Source organism: Durio zibethinus, chromosome 22 (genome assembly GCF_047325235.1).
Source record: "Durio zibethinus cultivar Kanyao isolate XHJ-2024 chromosome 22, ASM4732523v1, whole genome shotgun sequence".
NCBI lineage: Eukaryota > Viridiplantae > Streptophyta > Magnoliopsida > Malvales > Malvaceae > Durio > Durio zibethinus.
Genome location: NC_143183.1, coordinates 6,149,401 through 6,166,222, shown reverse-complemented (window position 1 = coordinate 6,166,222; position 16,822 = coordinate 6,149,401). Strand labels below are relative to the sequence as shown.

General features: G+C 31.6%; 2 protein-coding genes and 1 pseudogene across 6 annotated transcripts; 2 read left to right on the top strand and 1 right to left on the bottom strand.

The window, feature by feature from the left end:
* The first annotated feature begins 3,409 nt into the window (after positions 1-3,409).
* Positions 3,410-6,126, top strand: PRXIIF (peroxiredoxin IIF). Its single transcript, XM_022905312.2, has 5 exons — positions 3,410-3,747; positions 3,823-3,852; positions 4,525-4,683; positions 5,403-5,497; positions 5,714-6,126. Exons 1-5 carry the CDS (start codon positions 3,529-3,531, stop codon positions 5,817-5,819), a joined length of 609 nt encoding a protein of 202 aa, XP_022761047.2. The 5' UTR covers positions 3,410-3,528; the 3' UTR covers positions 5,820-6,126.
* Positions 6,127-8,501: 2,375 nt separating this feature from the next.
* LOC111307296 (cytochrome P450 CYP749A22-like) lies at positions 8,502-11,256 on the top strand. 4 transcript variants are annotated; one of them, XM_089751701.1, is made up of 5 exons: positions 8,502-8,826; positions 8,907-9,130; positions 9,525-9,716; positions 9,914-10,288; positions 10,561-11,256. In XM_089751701.1, exons 1-5 carry the CDS (start codon positions 8,544-8,546, stop codon positions 10,999-11,001), a joined length of 1,515 nt encoding a protein of 504 aa, XP_089607827.1. In that variant the 5' UTR covers positions 8,502-8,543; the 3' UTR covers positions 11,002-11,256. The 4 variants fall into 4 exon arrangements, with proteins under 4 accessions (XP_089607827.1, XP_089607826.1, XP_089607828.1 ...); XM_089751700.1 differs by having other exon boundaries at positions 8,507-8,826; positions 9,525-9,757; positions 9,910-10,288; XM_089751702.1 differs by lacking the exons at positions 8,502-8,826; positions 8,907-9,130 and having other exon boundaries at positions 9,585-9,716; positions 9,910-10,288.
* Positions 11,257-11,616: 360 nt separating this feature from the next.
* Positions 11,617-15,803, bottom strand: LOC149512515 (uncharacterized; annotated as a pseudogene). The gene is made up of 3 exons (XR_016331903.1): positions 15,527-15,803; positions 13,341-14,987; positions 11,617-12,733 (listed from the first exon to the last, which is right to left on the bottom strand). The product of XR_016331903.1 is annotated as an uncharacterized LOC149512515 (transcript).
* Positions 15,804-16,822: the final 1,019 nt, after the last annotated feature.

Genomic DNA, 16,822 nt, shown 5'->3' with positions numbered 1-16,822 from the left:
CTTTGACCTCTTTTTACTGATTTTTTTAATAAAGAGACATAGTTCAAAGCATTGGCGTGTGGGATGAGATCATAACATTAATTTTAACAATGTAACCCAAGACAAACAAAAGCATTTTATTAAAAAATTGTCTATCAAACCTTTGAATGATATTGATGAAGGTTTTCTTTTGTTTTAGCTTATATCACCATTTGATCTTTCAAATAAGTTCTAGAATAATAGATAAAAATGAATTTTGTTGCTTTCCAGGTGGTGGGTCAAAGCATATTGTTGATCCTTTTACATTTGGACCATGTCATTGTAGATTATTTGATTTCTAAAAGAAAATGAAAAAGAAAATTGCATGGCTTGGAAAAGGGGCAAAAAGTATTGTATTGTATTTTCTAGTTCTAGATCAAATTTTTAATGATGAATTACTATTAATTTAAGATATAAGGATTTGAATTTTAAACTTCAATGTTTTAGAAAAATAATAATTCTTACTACTAATTTAAGATATAAGAATTTGAATTTTAAACTTCAATGTTTTAAATTAGACTAAGTCATGATTTTAAGAATGCAATTATCTTGAATTCTCTACAAATTAATTAAATATGATTGAAGATAATAATATGTTTTTTAGTATTAATATGACAAAAGATATAACAAAATTCAACTCCTTGTGATATTGCTCATTGATTATTCTTCTTCAACTTTCAACATTCTATATTTGTAAGAAAATTGTACGTCTTGATCAATTCACTCGTGGAATTGTTAGATATCAGCTACACATTTCACACCAAATTATAAAAATTTTTTTTTGGTCCGAGACCTTGGTGTTTGATAATTACTTTGAGTTTCAATTAATCCATAGTCGAATTGAATCGGACCTCATAAGTAGGATAGAATCTCTCAAGCTTATTTTTTTTATTTATAAGACTCGAAATTAAAATTTTATTTAAGAGGAATCAAATTTTTTATTACTTGAATCAACAGACGTTAATATCAAATTATAAAATTACGAATTAAATTTTGAATACAAGTATACATTTACTTTGATAAATCTCAATGATAATGATTATTTTATGGTATATTACAATATTAATAGTACTATTTTTTTTATTACTCAAAAATATTATGAATGCAATAAATAGTACTAACAAATTTATGATAATTCATTTCTTTTAAGTAATTAGATATAGACCTATTCACGAGCCAATTACTTGTTTGGCTTACGGGTTTGGCTCGACGAATCATGGATAAAGATTTTTAAGTAACTATTAAAATATTAATATAAAAATTTTTAATTTAATTTAAAATATTAATATTTTAATATATATATTTTAATAATTTTACACTTATTGAGCTAGACCGGCCAGGTTGAGATAGAGCCTGCCCTACTCGATCTGGCCTATAAACATGTTTAATTGAATAACTAAACAATCAAATAATTTAAAGATTTCTTATGACACATTTTAATCATTTTTTTAATAGAAACCGAGAGGTAAGAGATATGCACCGTTAAGTTTAACAAAATGTTATTAAGTTTTTTACGTGGAATGATAGATGAAAAATATTTTTTTATTCAAAAATTAAAGAATTTAAGTGTAAAAATTCATATTTAATCTGTAAGATATTATTTATTTTAATTCAAAAATTTTATGATTTTATTTCACAAAAGATATTTCATAAATTTAAATTTAAATCTATATATATATTATACATTATTTACACATTCTTTCAATATGAGATGAGAAATATTACAATATTATTACTATATATGGATCACTATATGTCGAAGAAGAGATGTATATAATAAAAATTATTACTAAACACAGAAATTTCCTTTAATTTTAAATTGGAATGATTTATTGGTCAAGATTTATGGATTGCATAGACGAATTTTTTAACCAATCTCTTAAGGAAACACTTTAAAACCTTTTTTTGTGAGAAAGAACAATCAGAACCTCTTACAATCTGTTGGCCCTAAGCCTTGTTTCTTCTGAATTATCTTTTTGTATAAATGTTATAATTCTTTACGGTAAATTAGCTATCACATAGTGATTTTCATTTCCATTACAAGCCTAGCTAATAGTGAAGTTCACACAAAATTTAACTTCTCTAAATATATGAATAAAATGTATCGAAAATGATGAATAAAGTTGTCAATTATTCATTAAGATTATTATATATGCAGATTTGTGAGACAGATATGGCGTAGGCCATGTTTTGATATGTTTTCCGAGCTTTGAAATGCCACCATATGTTTTTTAGGTGAAGTTTTAATTTAAGCATGCAAAAGATTGTAAATTTAAAACTTCACAATTAAATACATTAGCAATTGTCAGATTTGAAGGATGATGATCCACACATAAAAAATTAATTTTTTTTGTAAGAAATAAGAATTAATTAATTAATTAATTTTTTTTACATAAAATATCATAATTTAAAAATAAAAAATTATTATTATTATTAAAATTCAACCTTCAAATTCATTTTACCGTTATCGACTGCATGGGTGAGATGACCAAATGAAATTTTGGTTTGGATTGGGTAAAGAGATGAACTTCAGCCTCAGTCCAACATTTCTTCGTACCATTATCATTGCTATATGTTTCTGATTGAAAATGGTTCCAAGGCCATGACTCCAATAATGACCAAATTGTTTCTTCTTATTTTGTTAATAAAAAAAAATCATATTTTCTACTTCTACAATAATTGTTTTAAACAATTGTAAGTATATAACGATCCAATTGGCCAAACAATATATATATATATATATATATATATAATGATTCATAATAACATATACTAACTAACCTTATTCCCTTATTTTACAAATTAGTTAAATAATATATTTCATCGATTGATTTTTGAATTAGTTAATATAATATTAAAATTAACATTTTATCGATTCGAAAAAATTTATGTGCATAATATTTTTTTAATTATGTAAGTACAAAAATAAAAAATTTTAAAAAACTAAATGATATATCTTATTTTTACACTAATATTAAGATGCATAAAATAAATCACAAAATATCATTCTAAACAAATAAATTAACATCAAGTCTTCTTAAAACACGATTTTTTATAAGATAAAGTGAAATAAAATCATAATTAGAATAAAATAACAAATAAATTTATAGTAAACAAGTTTCTTAAAAAAAATTATTTGATCAATTATAAGAGTTTTAAAACTTTACAACAAAATTAAATATATAGAAATTTAATTAAAAACTAGGCTATGTGTCAATTTTAACTTCAATTGTAAAGTTAAAATTTATATTAACAATGTATAAAATCGAACTCGTACTAAAAATCAATAAAAATGACCAAAAATTAGCATTTTTCAACCCAACAATACTTAAAGGCAGCTAGGCCCAACTCATTTGCAAGCCTATAGAAAATCTTCCACCAAACGGTCCAACCCCATTTCTGGAACCTGTGGAAGAAGCAAGCCGAAACAGAGCTAGAGGCTAGAGCGAGCGAGCGAGCGAGCGAGCGAGCAGCCAAACAATCCCATAGGGACAACTGCAGTGTAAGCCGATGGCGTCAAAATTTCTAAAGCGAGCAGCAACCTCATCTGTTCTGAAATCAAGGGTAGAGAGTATCCTAATCGGAGCCTCAAGAAGAAGCTACGCGTCGGTTGCAGTAGGGACAGACATAGTTTCTGCCGCACCCGGTATCAGTCTCCAGAAAGCTCGAAGCTGGGATGAAGGCGTCTCTTCCAATTTCTCCACTACGTCTCTCAAAGATATTTTTAAGGTTTGGCTCTACATTTCCTAATTAAAATTTTTAATAATTAATACAATATATTAATTTTTGAATTTTGCATTTCAGGGCAAGAAAGTAGTCATCTTTGGACTGCCTGTAAGTTTTATTTTTTATTATACTTTTTCTCTTTTACTAGTGCATTCCTTGTTTTTGGCAATTTGACTTGCTATATATATATGTGGAAATTTTGAAATGGAATTTGATTTCATGAGATTTTCTTGGAAAAAACAGAGCTTGACATTTTGGTTTCTATTTATTTTTTTGAAATGTATATTAATTAATTCTGGAGGATTATTATGTATTAATTATTTTCAATGAGGCAATAATAAGATTGGTATTATATGCATGATTTAAATATATAACGTGATCAAATCTGCTGGGAGGCTGTGGGAAGGTAATTTCTCAGTAAATCATTAGGCCTGGTTTAGATAAGTCTTCTGGACCGGCTCCAGAGAGAGGATATAGTAGGCAAAGCTTAGGAACCCCTTACCGCTTAACAATATATATATATATATATAATTTATATATAATATGATGAATTCTTACAATTTAAAGAAAGGTGGTTGAGTGATTAGTTTGTGTTAAGAGCTGGGATGAAACTTTTGAAAGCTTTTCAGATGTGAAGATTTTACTAAATAGTTAATCAAAGGCAATTTGCCCATCTCTGATGTGGAACGTGGATCTATTTGCTTTGCTATGTTTTTGATTTTATTGTTTAGGATGGTAATTTGATGGAGTTTGGGTTTATACCGATTTGAGATTTTATAGGGAGCATATACAGGGGTTTGTTCACAGCAGCATGTGCCTAGTTACAAGAAGAACTTTGATAAGTTCAAGGCTAAAGGAATTGATTCTGTCATTTGTGTTGCCATTAATGATCCGTATGTCATGAATGCCTGGGCAGACAAACTGGAAGCTAAAGATGCCGTAAGTTATTTCAAGCTAATAATATATATATTATTGCTTGCACATTCTATGAATTCTTATAGTGTTCAGTTGATTATTTGATAGATTTAATGCTGTTGTTTTGCAATTTGAATTTATTATTTGCTGTTTTTATTTTTTTTATTTTGTTTTGCTCTTCCTGATTGTTATGCAGGAGTCAGCAGAGATGTAATGATTTCTCTGCTGTGTAGGAAGAGACTCATTCTTTTTTCCTATTAATTTTTGACCTCATGGATCATGGATCACTAACTTTATAAGATCTTTAACATTACAAAGCAGTACAATTTGGTAACTTTTACATGCATAATTCAAATTTGCTAGCTGGACAAAAGAATTGAATTCTATCACTTTTGTTCTGTTACTAGTGGACTTGAAAGAAAGCAAATGATAAAGCAATGATTTTGGCAGGCCAAATAACAAGTAAAAAACCTAATTTGTTGCAATTATTGTATTTCCCGCAAATTTGTTAGTGTAATATTCTAAATTGAACAGAGTAGTCTACTGTTGATTAATACAATTTGAACTTGACGCTATGTTGCTAAGATTTCAGCATCAATGTTGTTGGTGTTTTTTTCTTCCCTTTTCTCCATTCAAGTGCATTAATATGACTGTAAGCTACATCTGCCAATCCCCTTATCGCCCTGTTTTTCTTGTTCTCTTTTCTTTTCTCCTTTCCTTAACCATCTAAAATCCCTTTACAGATTGAATTTTATGGAGACTTAGATGGAAGCTTCCACAAGAGCCTAGCCTTGGGAAAAGATCTCTCTGCAGCTTTGCTTGGGCCTCGCTCTGAAAGGTACTTCTAGAACTATGCATTTGTCGCTAGAATTTTATATAGATTAAAGAAACGGCTTTGACATTAAACTCCTCATATAAACCAAGGAGATGCCTTGGACCAAGTTGATATATGACTTTGTCCAGGGCTTTGTTTTATAATTACTCTGGACAACAAACTGATGCTAAGGTTTTGGATTTTTAATCACTGCTAAGAATCTTGTTGGCTTTTACGTAGATGGTCAGCATATGTAGTTGATGGAAAGGTTAAAGCTATTAACGTGGAGGGGGCCCCATCTGACTTCAAGGTTTCTGGAGCAGAGGTTATTTTGGAACAGATATAAAGATGTTGGAGAATCATTTTGCTAGTCTGCTCCATGACTAGCTCTTTGAGCTGGGAGAACATGCACCATCCATTGAATCAAATGCTTGAGTCCTTCCACACCATTACTTAATGAGCTAATATATTGCTAGTTACTTGTTGGTTTAAAAAATGTCGCTACTACTTTACTGACGTTTTCAATGTTTATTATGGGGGTATCCTATTGTTATTTTCTGCTTGGAAACCAGTTAACTGCACATGTTTTAAGAAAATCTTATTGAATTTGGTAGAGAGATGGAGGAGTAGTGTCCTCCCTTTTTTATGCTTTTGGTTTTATTTGTTTTAACTCTGTCCCCCAATATTTCTTTGTTCATATCTTACATATAATATCATATATATATATATATATATAATATATATATATGACCATTTTGAATATTTTTGTAACATCGATATGCATAAATTCTGCTGTCATAAGTTGTGCATGGCTGTTGCTTTCTTTTTTTTAATAAAAGAAGTCGCAGTCGCAGATAAAAGTAGAGATTAAAAATGAATTACAAATATTGAGATTTAAATTGTAGATTTGATGGATGTCACTTTTATAACTATATGAATCAATTGAGTTAATTTGTAGGTTTATTATTGCTGCTGTTTTAGAAATTTTAGAAATGAATTGTCTTGTTCTATATGGTTACTTATGAAGGTGGCAGTTAGATGAACTTTTTAGTTTCTCTCTTTCTTTTTTTTTTTTTTTGTGGTAGATTTGAGAAAGTTCAAAGAAAAAGGTAATTTGTAGGTAATTTTAATGGCTATTTATATTGGTAGAAGAGGGTAAATAAGTTGTTGAATAAAGTGGGTGAGTGAGCTTAAATCCCTTTGATTTTTGTGTTTGCATTAGACATGAAATAATGGTTTAACGTCCTCGGACATGGTCGGATTTTCGACGGCTAGAAAAAGCTTTGAAGCCTAGAAATTTTCTCCGGTTCGAGGCTTTTAGCCAAGGAAAAGTACTATTTCTATTCCCTTTTTCTAATGGCATAAGAAGTTAGTAAACGTTTTTACTTTTTTATATGTCTTTAATTTTCTATTTAATTTTTTAATTATTTTAAAAAATAAAAGGTAAAAAGTAAACAAGTTTAAACTCTTAATAATAAGTATAAACTAAAGCAAAATAATAAGTCATATTAGATTTTGTCTTTCAATTTTATTTTAGGTTCTTGCATCATTAGTGATTTAATATTGAAATAATATTTCAATAATTTGATTTAACACAATTAAAAACTTGACTTAGTTTTGACTTTTAAAAATAAAGATATTTGAGTTAAATAGATTTTGTTACACTTGTGATTATTTGTTGGCATTATTCAATTGATTTGTTTATTTATATGTGTTTAAGTCTATAATTATGTCTTAAGTTTTTTATTTGATTTAATGTCTAATAATTAAAATTAGAAAAAAATTGTTAAATTTGATAGGTGTTACATAATTGTTTGCCTACACATTTTCTAATCAAAATTTAATTTTTGAAACAAAAAGATTTCTCTGCATAAAGTTATAATATTTTCAAAATAATTTCTATTATTATTAGCAAACCATTTGAGATTTAATACTAACTCGATAAATAGAAGCCTACTTAATTTTCTATAATTTTTTAATTCTTGTACAAAAGTAATTAATTAATTCTCTGTAATTATAATCTCTAATTAAAATGTTCATAACAAATTTATTGAAAAAGTTTTGATACCGATTCTATAAATTTAAAGTTCTTCTTTAGAACTATATTTATATATACTTTAAAAATAATAATAATAATAATAAAAGATATGCATGAAAGTTTGACATCTTATAGTTTCGCTCAAACATGAAGTGATGTGTAAATTCTACATTATTTTTGTTCTTAAAATATCTCATTAGAAAGGCTATTTTTGCATAAAAATTCTACATTATTTTTTACTTTTTGCTATTTAGCTTTAATTTCTATTCATTTTTTTTTATATTTCCTCTTTTCCTTTTTATTCTTTTTTTTTTTTGCAAAAAAAGTAAATATATATTTATTGACATGAGAATTTTTTGGACATTCATTTTCTTTTTGTTAATGTCACATCTTAATATGTTGGGCTTACAATTAAATTTAATATAAGGGTGTTGACGGTGTTTTACTTGTAGTCTTTCCCTGTATAAGTAACTCACGAACGAGAGCAGCAGGGAATGTGTAAATTCAGGCAACATATTGGCTTCATTTCTCACTCTCCTTGCTATAAACTCCAAACAGAAGGGTTTCAGCCCACCACAAATCGAATCTCAGCTGCAAGACAATATGCGCCTGGCCTGCTGCATCGGACAAAGATAAGAGCCATTTAATTGAACGTCATTTCTTTGTGGTTTGTTTCATTCGGCAAATTACAGTTATAAGGTCTACGAGTAACACATGAAAAGGTTATTCGGATTCATTTTAACAAGAAGTTGTAAGGCGTAATAGACAGTGATGTTTTGGCTTATAAATAATTTGCCTTGGATATGTACTTCCCAGCTAATATTGAATGAATTCAATAAAGTAAAACAAGCTCAGCATCATTGGACTTGTCTCTGGCCGAATGAATGGAATAATGGCTTCAAAATACTCTATAAAAATAAATTGGAAATCACACGTCAATTATCATTTAAAAACAACCTAAATCCCCCAGCTACTGGAGAAATCATAATCCTATACTAAAGGAACATCTAAATTCATTGCGAAGAGAAGAAAATGAATGCCATGGTGAACCTTTTAATCCTTCTGACATGTTCTTTCTGCCTTTACCTCCTCATATCTCTACTCAAGGTCCTCTACAAATACTGGTGGATACCTCTCCGTATACAGCGTATACTGAATTCCCAGGGAATTAAAGGACCTCCGTATCAATTCATCCATGGGAACAACAAAGAAGTTGCCAAAATGTTGAAGGTAGCATTAACCAAGCCCATGGGCTTGAGACATGATATATTTCCCAGAGTGCGGCCTCATATTTACTCCTGGTTCAACAGATATGGTGAGATAAAATACATGTTTTTACTATGATTTCTAACTTCAGGTCCCAACAAAAAACTGACCCCTTCTTTCTTTGATTAGGGAAGAATTATCTTTGTTGGGACGGTGTTCAAGCTCAACTGGTGATTTCAGAACCAGAACTAGTCAAAGAGATTCTCAAAAATAGTGAAAATACTTTTCCAAAAAGGAACCCTACAATTTATGGTAGCAAGCTACTGGGGAACGGACTAGTGGCAGCTGAGGGTGAAAAATGGGCGAAGCAGCGAAAGCTGGCCAATTACGTTTTTCATGGTGAGAGCTTAAAGGTAAAGCCTCCAACGAAAACCATTGGACTATAAAAATTAGCAGTTATGATTTATGAATTAGTTGTAATTAAATATAGAAGAATTATATACATAGGGTGGTGCCAAATTTTGAAAAATCTGTACTTGGAGCTGGATCATGCATCCACCATTAACAAGTTGTATTCAGTAATCTGAAGTTTAAATTTCAGATTTTGCAATCCCTTTCATATCCCAAAATTACACCTTCCTTTGTTACCAAAAAAAAAATCTTATATTATTTATTTTTTCCGGAGACAGTCAAGGATTGAATCTAATCACTTAAATTAGAAAGGGTAAAAATCCTGCATTCTACTGACGGATTCGTGTTAGTTAAATCTTATATTGCTGCTTACACATTGAAGTATGGTTTGGGCAGAACATGACGCCAGCAGTAATTGCTAGCATTGAAACAATGCTAGAAAAGTGGAAAGGGCAAGAAGGCAAAGAGATCGAAGTGTTCCAAGAATTTAGATTGTTGACTTCAGAAGTGATATCAAGAACAGCTTTTGGCAGCAGTTACTTGGAAGGGGAGAGGATTTTTGACATGTTGAAGAAATTGTCAATAATTGTGAGTCAAAATATTTTGAAGGATAGGATTCCTGTCATCAAGTATGTTCCTCTACGCTTAACTAATTCAAGTTTTGTCTTGATTTCCGTGGATTTGGTTTAGCTCAACGCTTAATTTTGTAGCTTTGCATGGATTTTCGTATTTTGTTTTCTTCGTATATATAGCTGACTTGTTTTTTTTTTTTTTGGGGCAGCAAGTTTGCGAAAAGTGCTGATTTTCTAGAGTCAGAAAAACTTGCGAAAGGAATACAAGATTCTGTGATGGAGATTGTTAAGAAAAGAGAAGACAAAGTTGTGAGTCGAGAAGCTGACAGTTTCGGCAGTGATTTTCTGGGGTTACTTGTGAATGCCTATCATGATTTAGACGAGAAAAACAGGCTTTCAAAGGAGGATTTGGTAGGTGAGTGCAAAACATTCTACTTTGCTGGACAGGAAACTGTTAATTCCTTGCTTGCCTGGACAGTCTTGCTTTTAGCAATCCATAGAGATTGGCAAGAGAAAGCAAGAAGAGAGGTGATTGAGATTTTTGGTAACCAAAATCCACATTCTGAAGGCATTGCCAAACTCAAAACTGTAAGAAAACTGTCTAACCATTTTGATATATATAGTGCATACTATCAACAAAGGCAGATCTAGGATTTATTTTTCGGAAGTGTTCATTTATGATATATATATATATATATATATATATAATTGATAATGGATTTATCAATTTTATCAACAGAAAGAATATCGAGAAAAAAATTTTAGCCTTTACTATTAGATTCACCTTTGACTAACAAGCGTTTATTATATTAAATTATGTGATTTAATTTGATTCTGACACATTCCTATACTGCAAACAGATCACCATGATCATTAATGAAACTCTAAGATTGTATGGTCCTGCACATAGCCTGATGAGAAAAGTTGGAAGAGAAGTTCAATTGGGAAAGCTAGTGCTGCCTGCTAATATAGAGCTTGTAATCTCAATCATGGCACTTCACCATGACCCTCAATTATGGGGAGATGATGCGCACCTTTTTAAACCAGAGAGATTCAAGGAAGGGATTGCCAAAGCTACCAAATACAATGCCGCTGCATATTTTCCCTTTGGATTGGGATCTCGATCTTGTGTTGGTATGACCTTTGCAACCACAGAAACAAAGACTGCTCTTTCGATGGTTCTACAACGCTATACCATTACCCTTTCCCCTGCCTATATCCACTCACCAATAATTCTTCTCACCCTTCAGCCACAACATGGAATTCAAGTAATACTCCACTCACTGCATGATGATGCTTAAAATTGACATGATGATGCTTAAAGTAGGCATAATGATGCTTAAACTAGGCATGCAGCTGTTAATCTCCAAGATGGTAAAACATGCAATCAATAAAAAATGAGTATTGGTTTTTAGTAATGTTGATCAATTTACTATTTTTACTAGTTATGTCATACTCGTGTAGGTGATTTCATGTGTTGGCTACAAAAAAATCACTAGATTATGTTATGCAATCAGTCCCAACTGAAATGAAATAGTGCATTGCATTTTGCTATCTGTCCATATATTTTTTTTTATATAAAAGAGACTGCAGCCTAAAATAAGAGAAAAGATTACAGATAGTGAGATTTGAATCCTAAACCTATTGGATGCCTATTCTTAAAAGTGACTATAAATCAATTGAACTAAGCTCTGGATTTTATCCTTATTTCTTTCGAGTTGCAGAGTTAGCAGCCTAAAGTTATTCCATGTTCTCACAGAAGACGTGAGGGAAGCCAAGAGGCTCTAAAGTTTTGATCAATTTACTGCTAAGAGACTATTAAGCCCATCCCTGGTGCTTTATTTACCATTTCTTACTCCTAGATCTCCTGTTTGTCTTTCCAAGCTAACTTCGATGAACCATTTCAAATGCAACATGCATAACAAAAATATTATCGTATAAGAAAGCAGTAGCATATATAAGAAAAATACAGTTTTAACTCAATCCACCTTTGTCTCGTAACCAAACCGAGTACACATGTCAAATTATAGGATCATTAAACTTCGTGAAGCCCATATACCTACTTGGAGAATTTTACAGGTGCATTTTATCAGCGAATGCCATACATCCTCCAACTAGAAGAAAAGACTCTTCATTATGAACACCATGTTGGAGATACAAATCATTCTTCATTATCCAAAATTAGGGAAAAGTTAATTGTCAAACCTCACACTTCGTCCGAATGGTTCATCCATTTTTTCACCCAAGTCTCAGGCTTTGCCAATAGCCATGTGATGTTGGACTCTTAGTTCCAGTGTTCAGGGTTCAATCTTTGGCAGCCTCAACTATAAAAATAAATGACTGCAATGATACAGAAATTTAAAATGAATCAAGTTTCTTTTTTGTCTCCAGCTTATTCAATATCTCTAACAGGTTTTGCTTCTACTTGTACACCAAAAAAGAAAAAAAAAAAAGACTGCAATGATACAGAAATCTAAAATGAACCTTCAAAAAAATTTTTTTTAACAAATTCCCCTACAAGACAGCAGCAGAGTGCAATTAAGTAAGAAAAAAGAAGCACTTAAAAGTTTACAACCACAAGTGGGAGTTACATGAAGTATGATCAACAGAAGCACTTAAAGTAAAAATTTAGTGAAAAAGAAACTTTATGATATAAAATTTATATGTCAAGTGGTAGTTACATGAAGCATGATCAACAGAAGCTCATTTCTGTCTGGAACCCATAGGGCCACTGAGTAGTCAAAATTCGATTCTACAACAATTAGCAGAAACTACCATATTTACTCCATCTCTAGCATATCCTTCAATTATGCTTAACATGTAAAATTTTTGCAGACAACTTACTAGTGCTATTGGAGGAAAGTTATGATTGAAAAATTCAAAGATATGAGCTGGTCCCTAATGGTGCCAAGCCAACAAATCAGATCATCTAGATCATCCCATTATCAACATCCAAAAGTACCATTCGCTGTTTTAAATGCTTCTCAACACTCCTAAAGGAGCAACCCGCCTATGTCTTTTCTTTGACATAACCTGAAATCATACAGCTCTAGCAATTAATTAATTGTTCCAGGATAAAGTTAATTTTTATGTCTGTGAGCTTCAAACAGCCAAATAAAAAAGGAACTTATTAAATCTTATAAATGTTGTGTGAACAAAAAGAGGATTAGAAGATAGATTCACCATTCTCTTTCTAGCAAGGTGTAGTCTCTAAAAGTCATACTAACTTATTAAGGAAAAATTATTGCTTATTACAGAGAAGAGCTCAATATACAAAGCAGCCAAGAGAAACTAATCTTGAAAATGCCATGCAAAATGATAGTTCTAAAATGAGAGTGGTACAGACACAAGAAAAATGGATTTCATATCTTCTAGCATTCAACATTTAATTTAAAATAAGAATATGGTTCAAAGTGGCATCTAGAAATTAGTTTAAAGATCATCAACAACCAGCTAACCTCTCAATTAAGACGTTGAGGGCCAGCTCAAAGGTGAAATGACACCTAGAAATAATTATTCATATGGGAGAGAACTGGTGACACAGACTGCCATTCTCGAAATGTCCACTGCCAGAAGAAGTAATCATGTAAACAAAAGAAAGTAAAATATAGATGTGATCTTGAAGAGAGTAATATGGCACCTTAGAGTATGGAGGGGACAAAGATGCCTGGCGCAAAGCCGTCCCAGGTTCTGTAAATTGTCTCATCTCTCGAAGCTTACTTGCAATGTTTTCTAATATTTGCAACTGAACTTGTTCCCTTTCCCTGTTCCCTGCAGGGAAGCTGAGCTTCTCGCTTCCCTGCTGTATATTCTTTTGCCTTTCTCTTAGCCACCCAACTTCATTGTAACTTTCAACCTTTTATAATCAAAAGCAGACATGGAATTTCTAAGCGAAATGGGAGGTAAAGATTTGACTCGTGAAGAACCAATTGGTGGAAACCCACCAGATCTGTCTAAACTGTTTCTTTTCCTGTTGGACACAATTTCTATCCCACCAATTGTTGGATTATAGCATGTTTTAGGTAAGTTTGAGGTAACACTTATTGACTTCTTCTTACTTTTTCTTTCACTCTCTTCATTTTTCACGTTAGATTCATCATTAATCACATGAACATCGAGAACATGATAACCAATACCAGAATCTAAACCATATAAATCTTCTCCATGCTTCTCCATTTTTTCATTATTATATGGGAAAATAATCTTAGCCTCAGTTGTCTTTTGTGTCAAATATTGGTCTAGACTACTTTCACTGCCTTGCTCCTCTTCTTGTACCATAGGGTAAATGGCTTTCTCAAGTAAATCAGATCCCCGAGGAGTAGATGATTGATGGGAGTGTACATGTCTTCCTTGATTGAGATTCTTGTTCTTGGATGCCATTCCCTTCTCATTAAATTTTTGATTAATCTCATCATTACTTCTAGTCAGAGGGGCATGATTTTTATTTTCAATACTAGAATTTAGAAAGCCAGCATCTTCATTGAGTTCAGGAATTGGTAATTCTTCCCCAAAACCAAGAGTATGATTTGGTGACCTGATGGATGTGATGTCATTCTCAGAAAAATCAATGTTAATTTTTGTCTTTTCCTTCCCTCCAACAGAGTTACTGATCTGCTGCAACATTAGCACTGGCTCCTCATTTGAAGTCCTTTGTTCCTGTGTGGCTGCCATATCATACATATCAATATCCAATTACTCTTTGTCAAAAAACATTTGTGTGTAAGCTTCAACTTCCTTCCCCAAGAAATGCTTTTCCCTTAATAAGATCTCTTTGAGAATATTCATTTCTTCAGCATCATATGCAGATTTTTCCTCTATCTTCCTCTGGTATTGCCTAGCTTCCATCTCAATAGTCGCCTTCTCTTGCAGATGCAGTGTCATTGCCGTAACCTCATCTGCAGCGGTAGCAGCAGCACTTCTCACCTTCTCAACCTCAAGGTACAGAGCAGTACAAGCAGCATGCTCTTCGTCTAGAGCTTGTTCTAAGAATCTAATTGCATTTGTGTCATAGCCATCAAAATCCTGATCTGGTACCAAGCCAGTGCTAGTTCCTTCTCTATGGGTTTATTCTCAGCAAAATGGTCCTCATCCATTTCAAAACCCTGAGAACCTCGCTTAGGCAATCCAATCTCTTTTGAAGTTTTCCTGCCATCTAAAATTACAGAACCATGCACATTAGATGTGGCATTAGCATGCGAAGTGAAAATACTAGTTAAAAAACACAAGCATCTATTATTTGCGTTCCCTTTCATGTTCAAAGCATTGTGGAGAATTTGCAAAACATTTCCTGAAAGAAAAAATACCTTTTACTTAGATTGTAGAGCAGGACTCTATCGCATCAACAACAATCTACCACTAAAACCTCAGTAGCTTTATTTAGTTGTGACTTAAACCTTGTTGCACAGACATATAGATTTGCCATATACACTACCAAAACACATTTGTTTAAACCAGCACCACTCCATCAAATTGTAGTTAAAAAGTTTTGAGAATCTAATAATTCTTAATTATCTTAGGCAAATCCTCAACATGGACGCTGAAATATAAGTAACCCCATTGATGCACTTATTTACAAGCTTTGCTAGTAAAACAGTTATTATGAAATAGATACCAAAATATTAAATGAGTGAATTTGACAATGATCTTCATTTATATAGTAAGGTAAATAATTATCCTAATAATACAATCCTATGCTAATTGTTGACATTTCATATCATCCAAACGATGCTTAAAATGAAATTCCAACATAATCAAAACAAAGTTTAAAAAAAAAAAAGAAATTCTAATAACACAGATAAAAGTAAACTTTTTATAAAAGATCATCACCTTCAGAATTAACAGATGCCGTGCTCTCTTCAGCAACATCATTCCCCAGTTTACCAACAGTAGCAGATGGATTCAAACTAGTTGGGGTAGTAATCGAGACCAAAGGATCATACGAAAGAGAGAGACCACCAGCATCTCTCTTACGCCGTTTAAGATAAACTCTAGGCCTCTGACTCCTAAACCCCTTCCACGTAGGAATTGGCCCAAAGTTTCCTTTTTTTACTCCAACAAAATTCTTCTTCTTATTCCATGAACTAGAAGATGCTTTCCCTTCCATTTCAACTTCCACATGCCAATTGCTCATCACCTTCTTCTTCTTCATCATCTAAAAGCTGTTCCAGATTGAATCAAAAGGATGTTTTTTCGTAACAGAAGATTGAACAAAGGAGATTGTAAGAGATGGGACTCTAAGGAACATGGCTTGGAAACAATTATTCTTATCTGCGTATCCAAACAATCAGTTACAAGGACAACGTGAGGACAGTCCAAATAAACCCAGAAATTTTGAAGCCAAATAAGCAGCCGCTGATCCACAAACCAATAAATAAGTATGGACAGATCAAGAAAAGCACATATTAGGCCAGTGAATGTCCATGAATTTATCACATTGCATGCCATTGAAAAAAGACGGATTCTAATTGAAAAGTTCCAAGATTTCGATTATAAAAGAGAGAGTTTCAATCAGGGTAACTCGCCCCAAGTTATTTTTGATTGGCTCGGTGATTTGTCGACCGAAAACTCACCAGAGTTTGGTCCTGGGGTCCTGAGTCGGTGAAGCTTCGAGGAAGAAAGGAGAGAAAGACAGTTTATTTTGTGAAGGTTTTTTTTGATTCGATTTTATTGATGTTACCGTTTAAGATTTTTAAAGTTTTGGTTACGTTTTCAGGATGGATTCTACGGCGTCGTTTTGTTGTCACTAAATTACAGTGTTGCTAAATATATCCCAACTTTCCCCTTTACGCCTTAACTTTTTTTTTTTTTTATTTTTTATAAATAAAATTATTTAATTATTTCTTCTTCTATTCCCTTACAAAATTTCAAAAATAAATTTTCAAAAAATTATAAATTTCTTCGAAAATAAATGTTTGAAAAATTATATAACTTTTCAAATGATTTTCTAAAAATTTATCTTCGAAAAATTATATAATTTTTTAAAAATCATAAAATTTTAAAAAATTATGAAAAATAATTAAATAATTTTACTTATAAAATATTAAAAAAATAATATTTAAAAAAATAAATAAAAGTACATTTAGCATCATTCTTCATGAAAACAATCGAAATCAACAACTCAAA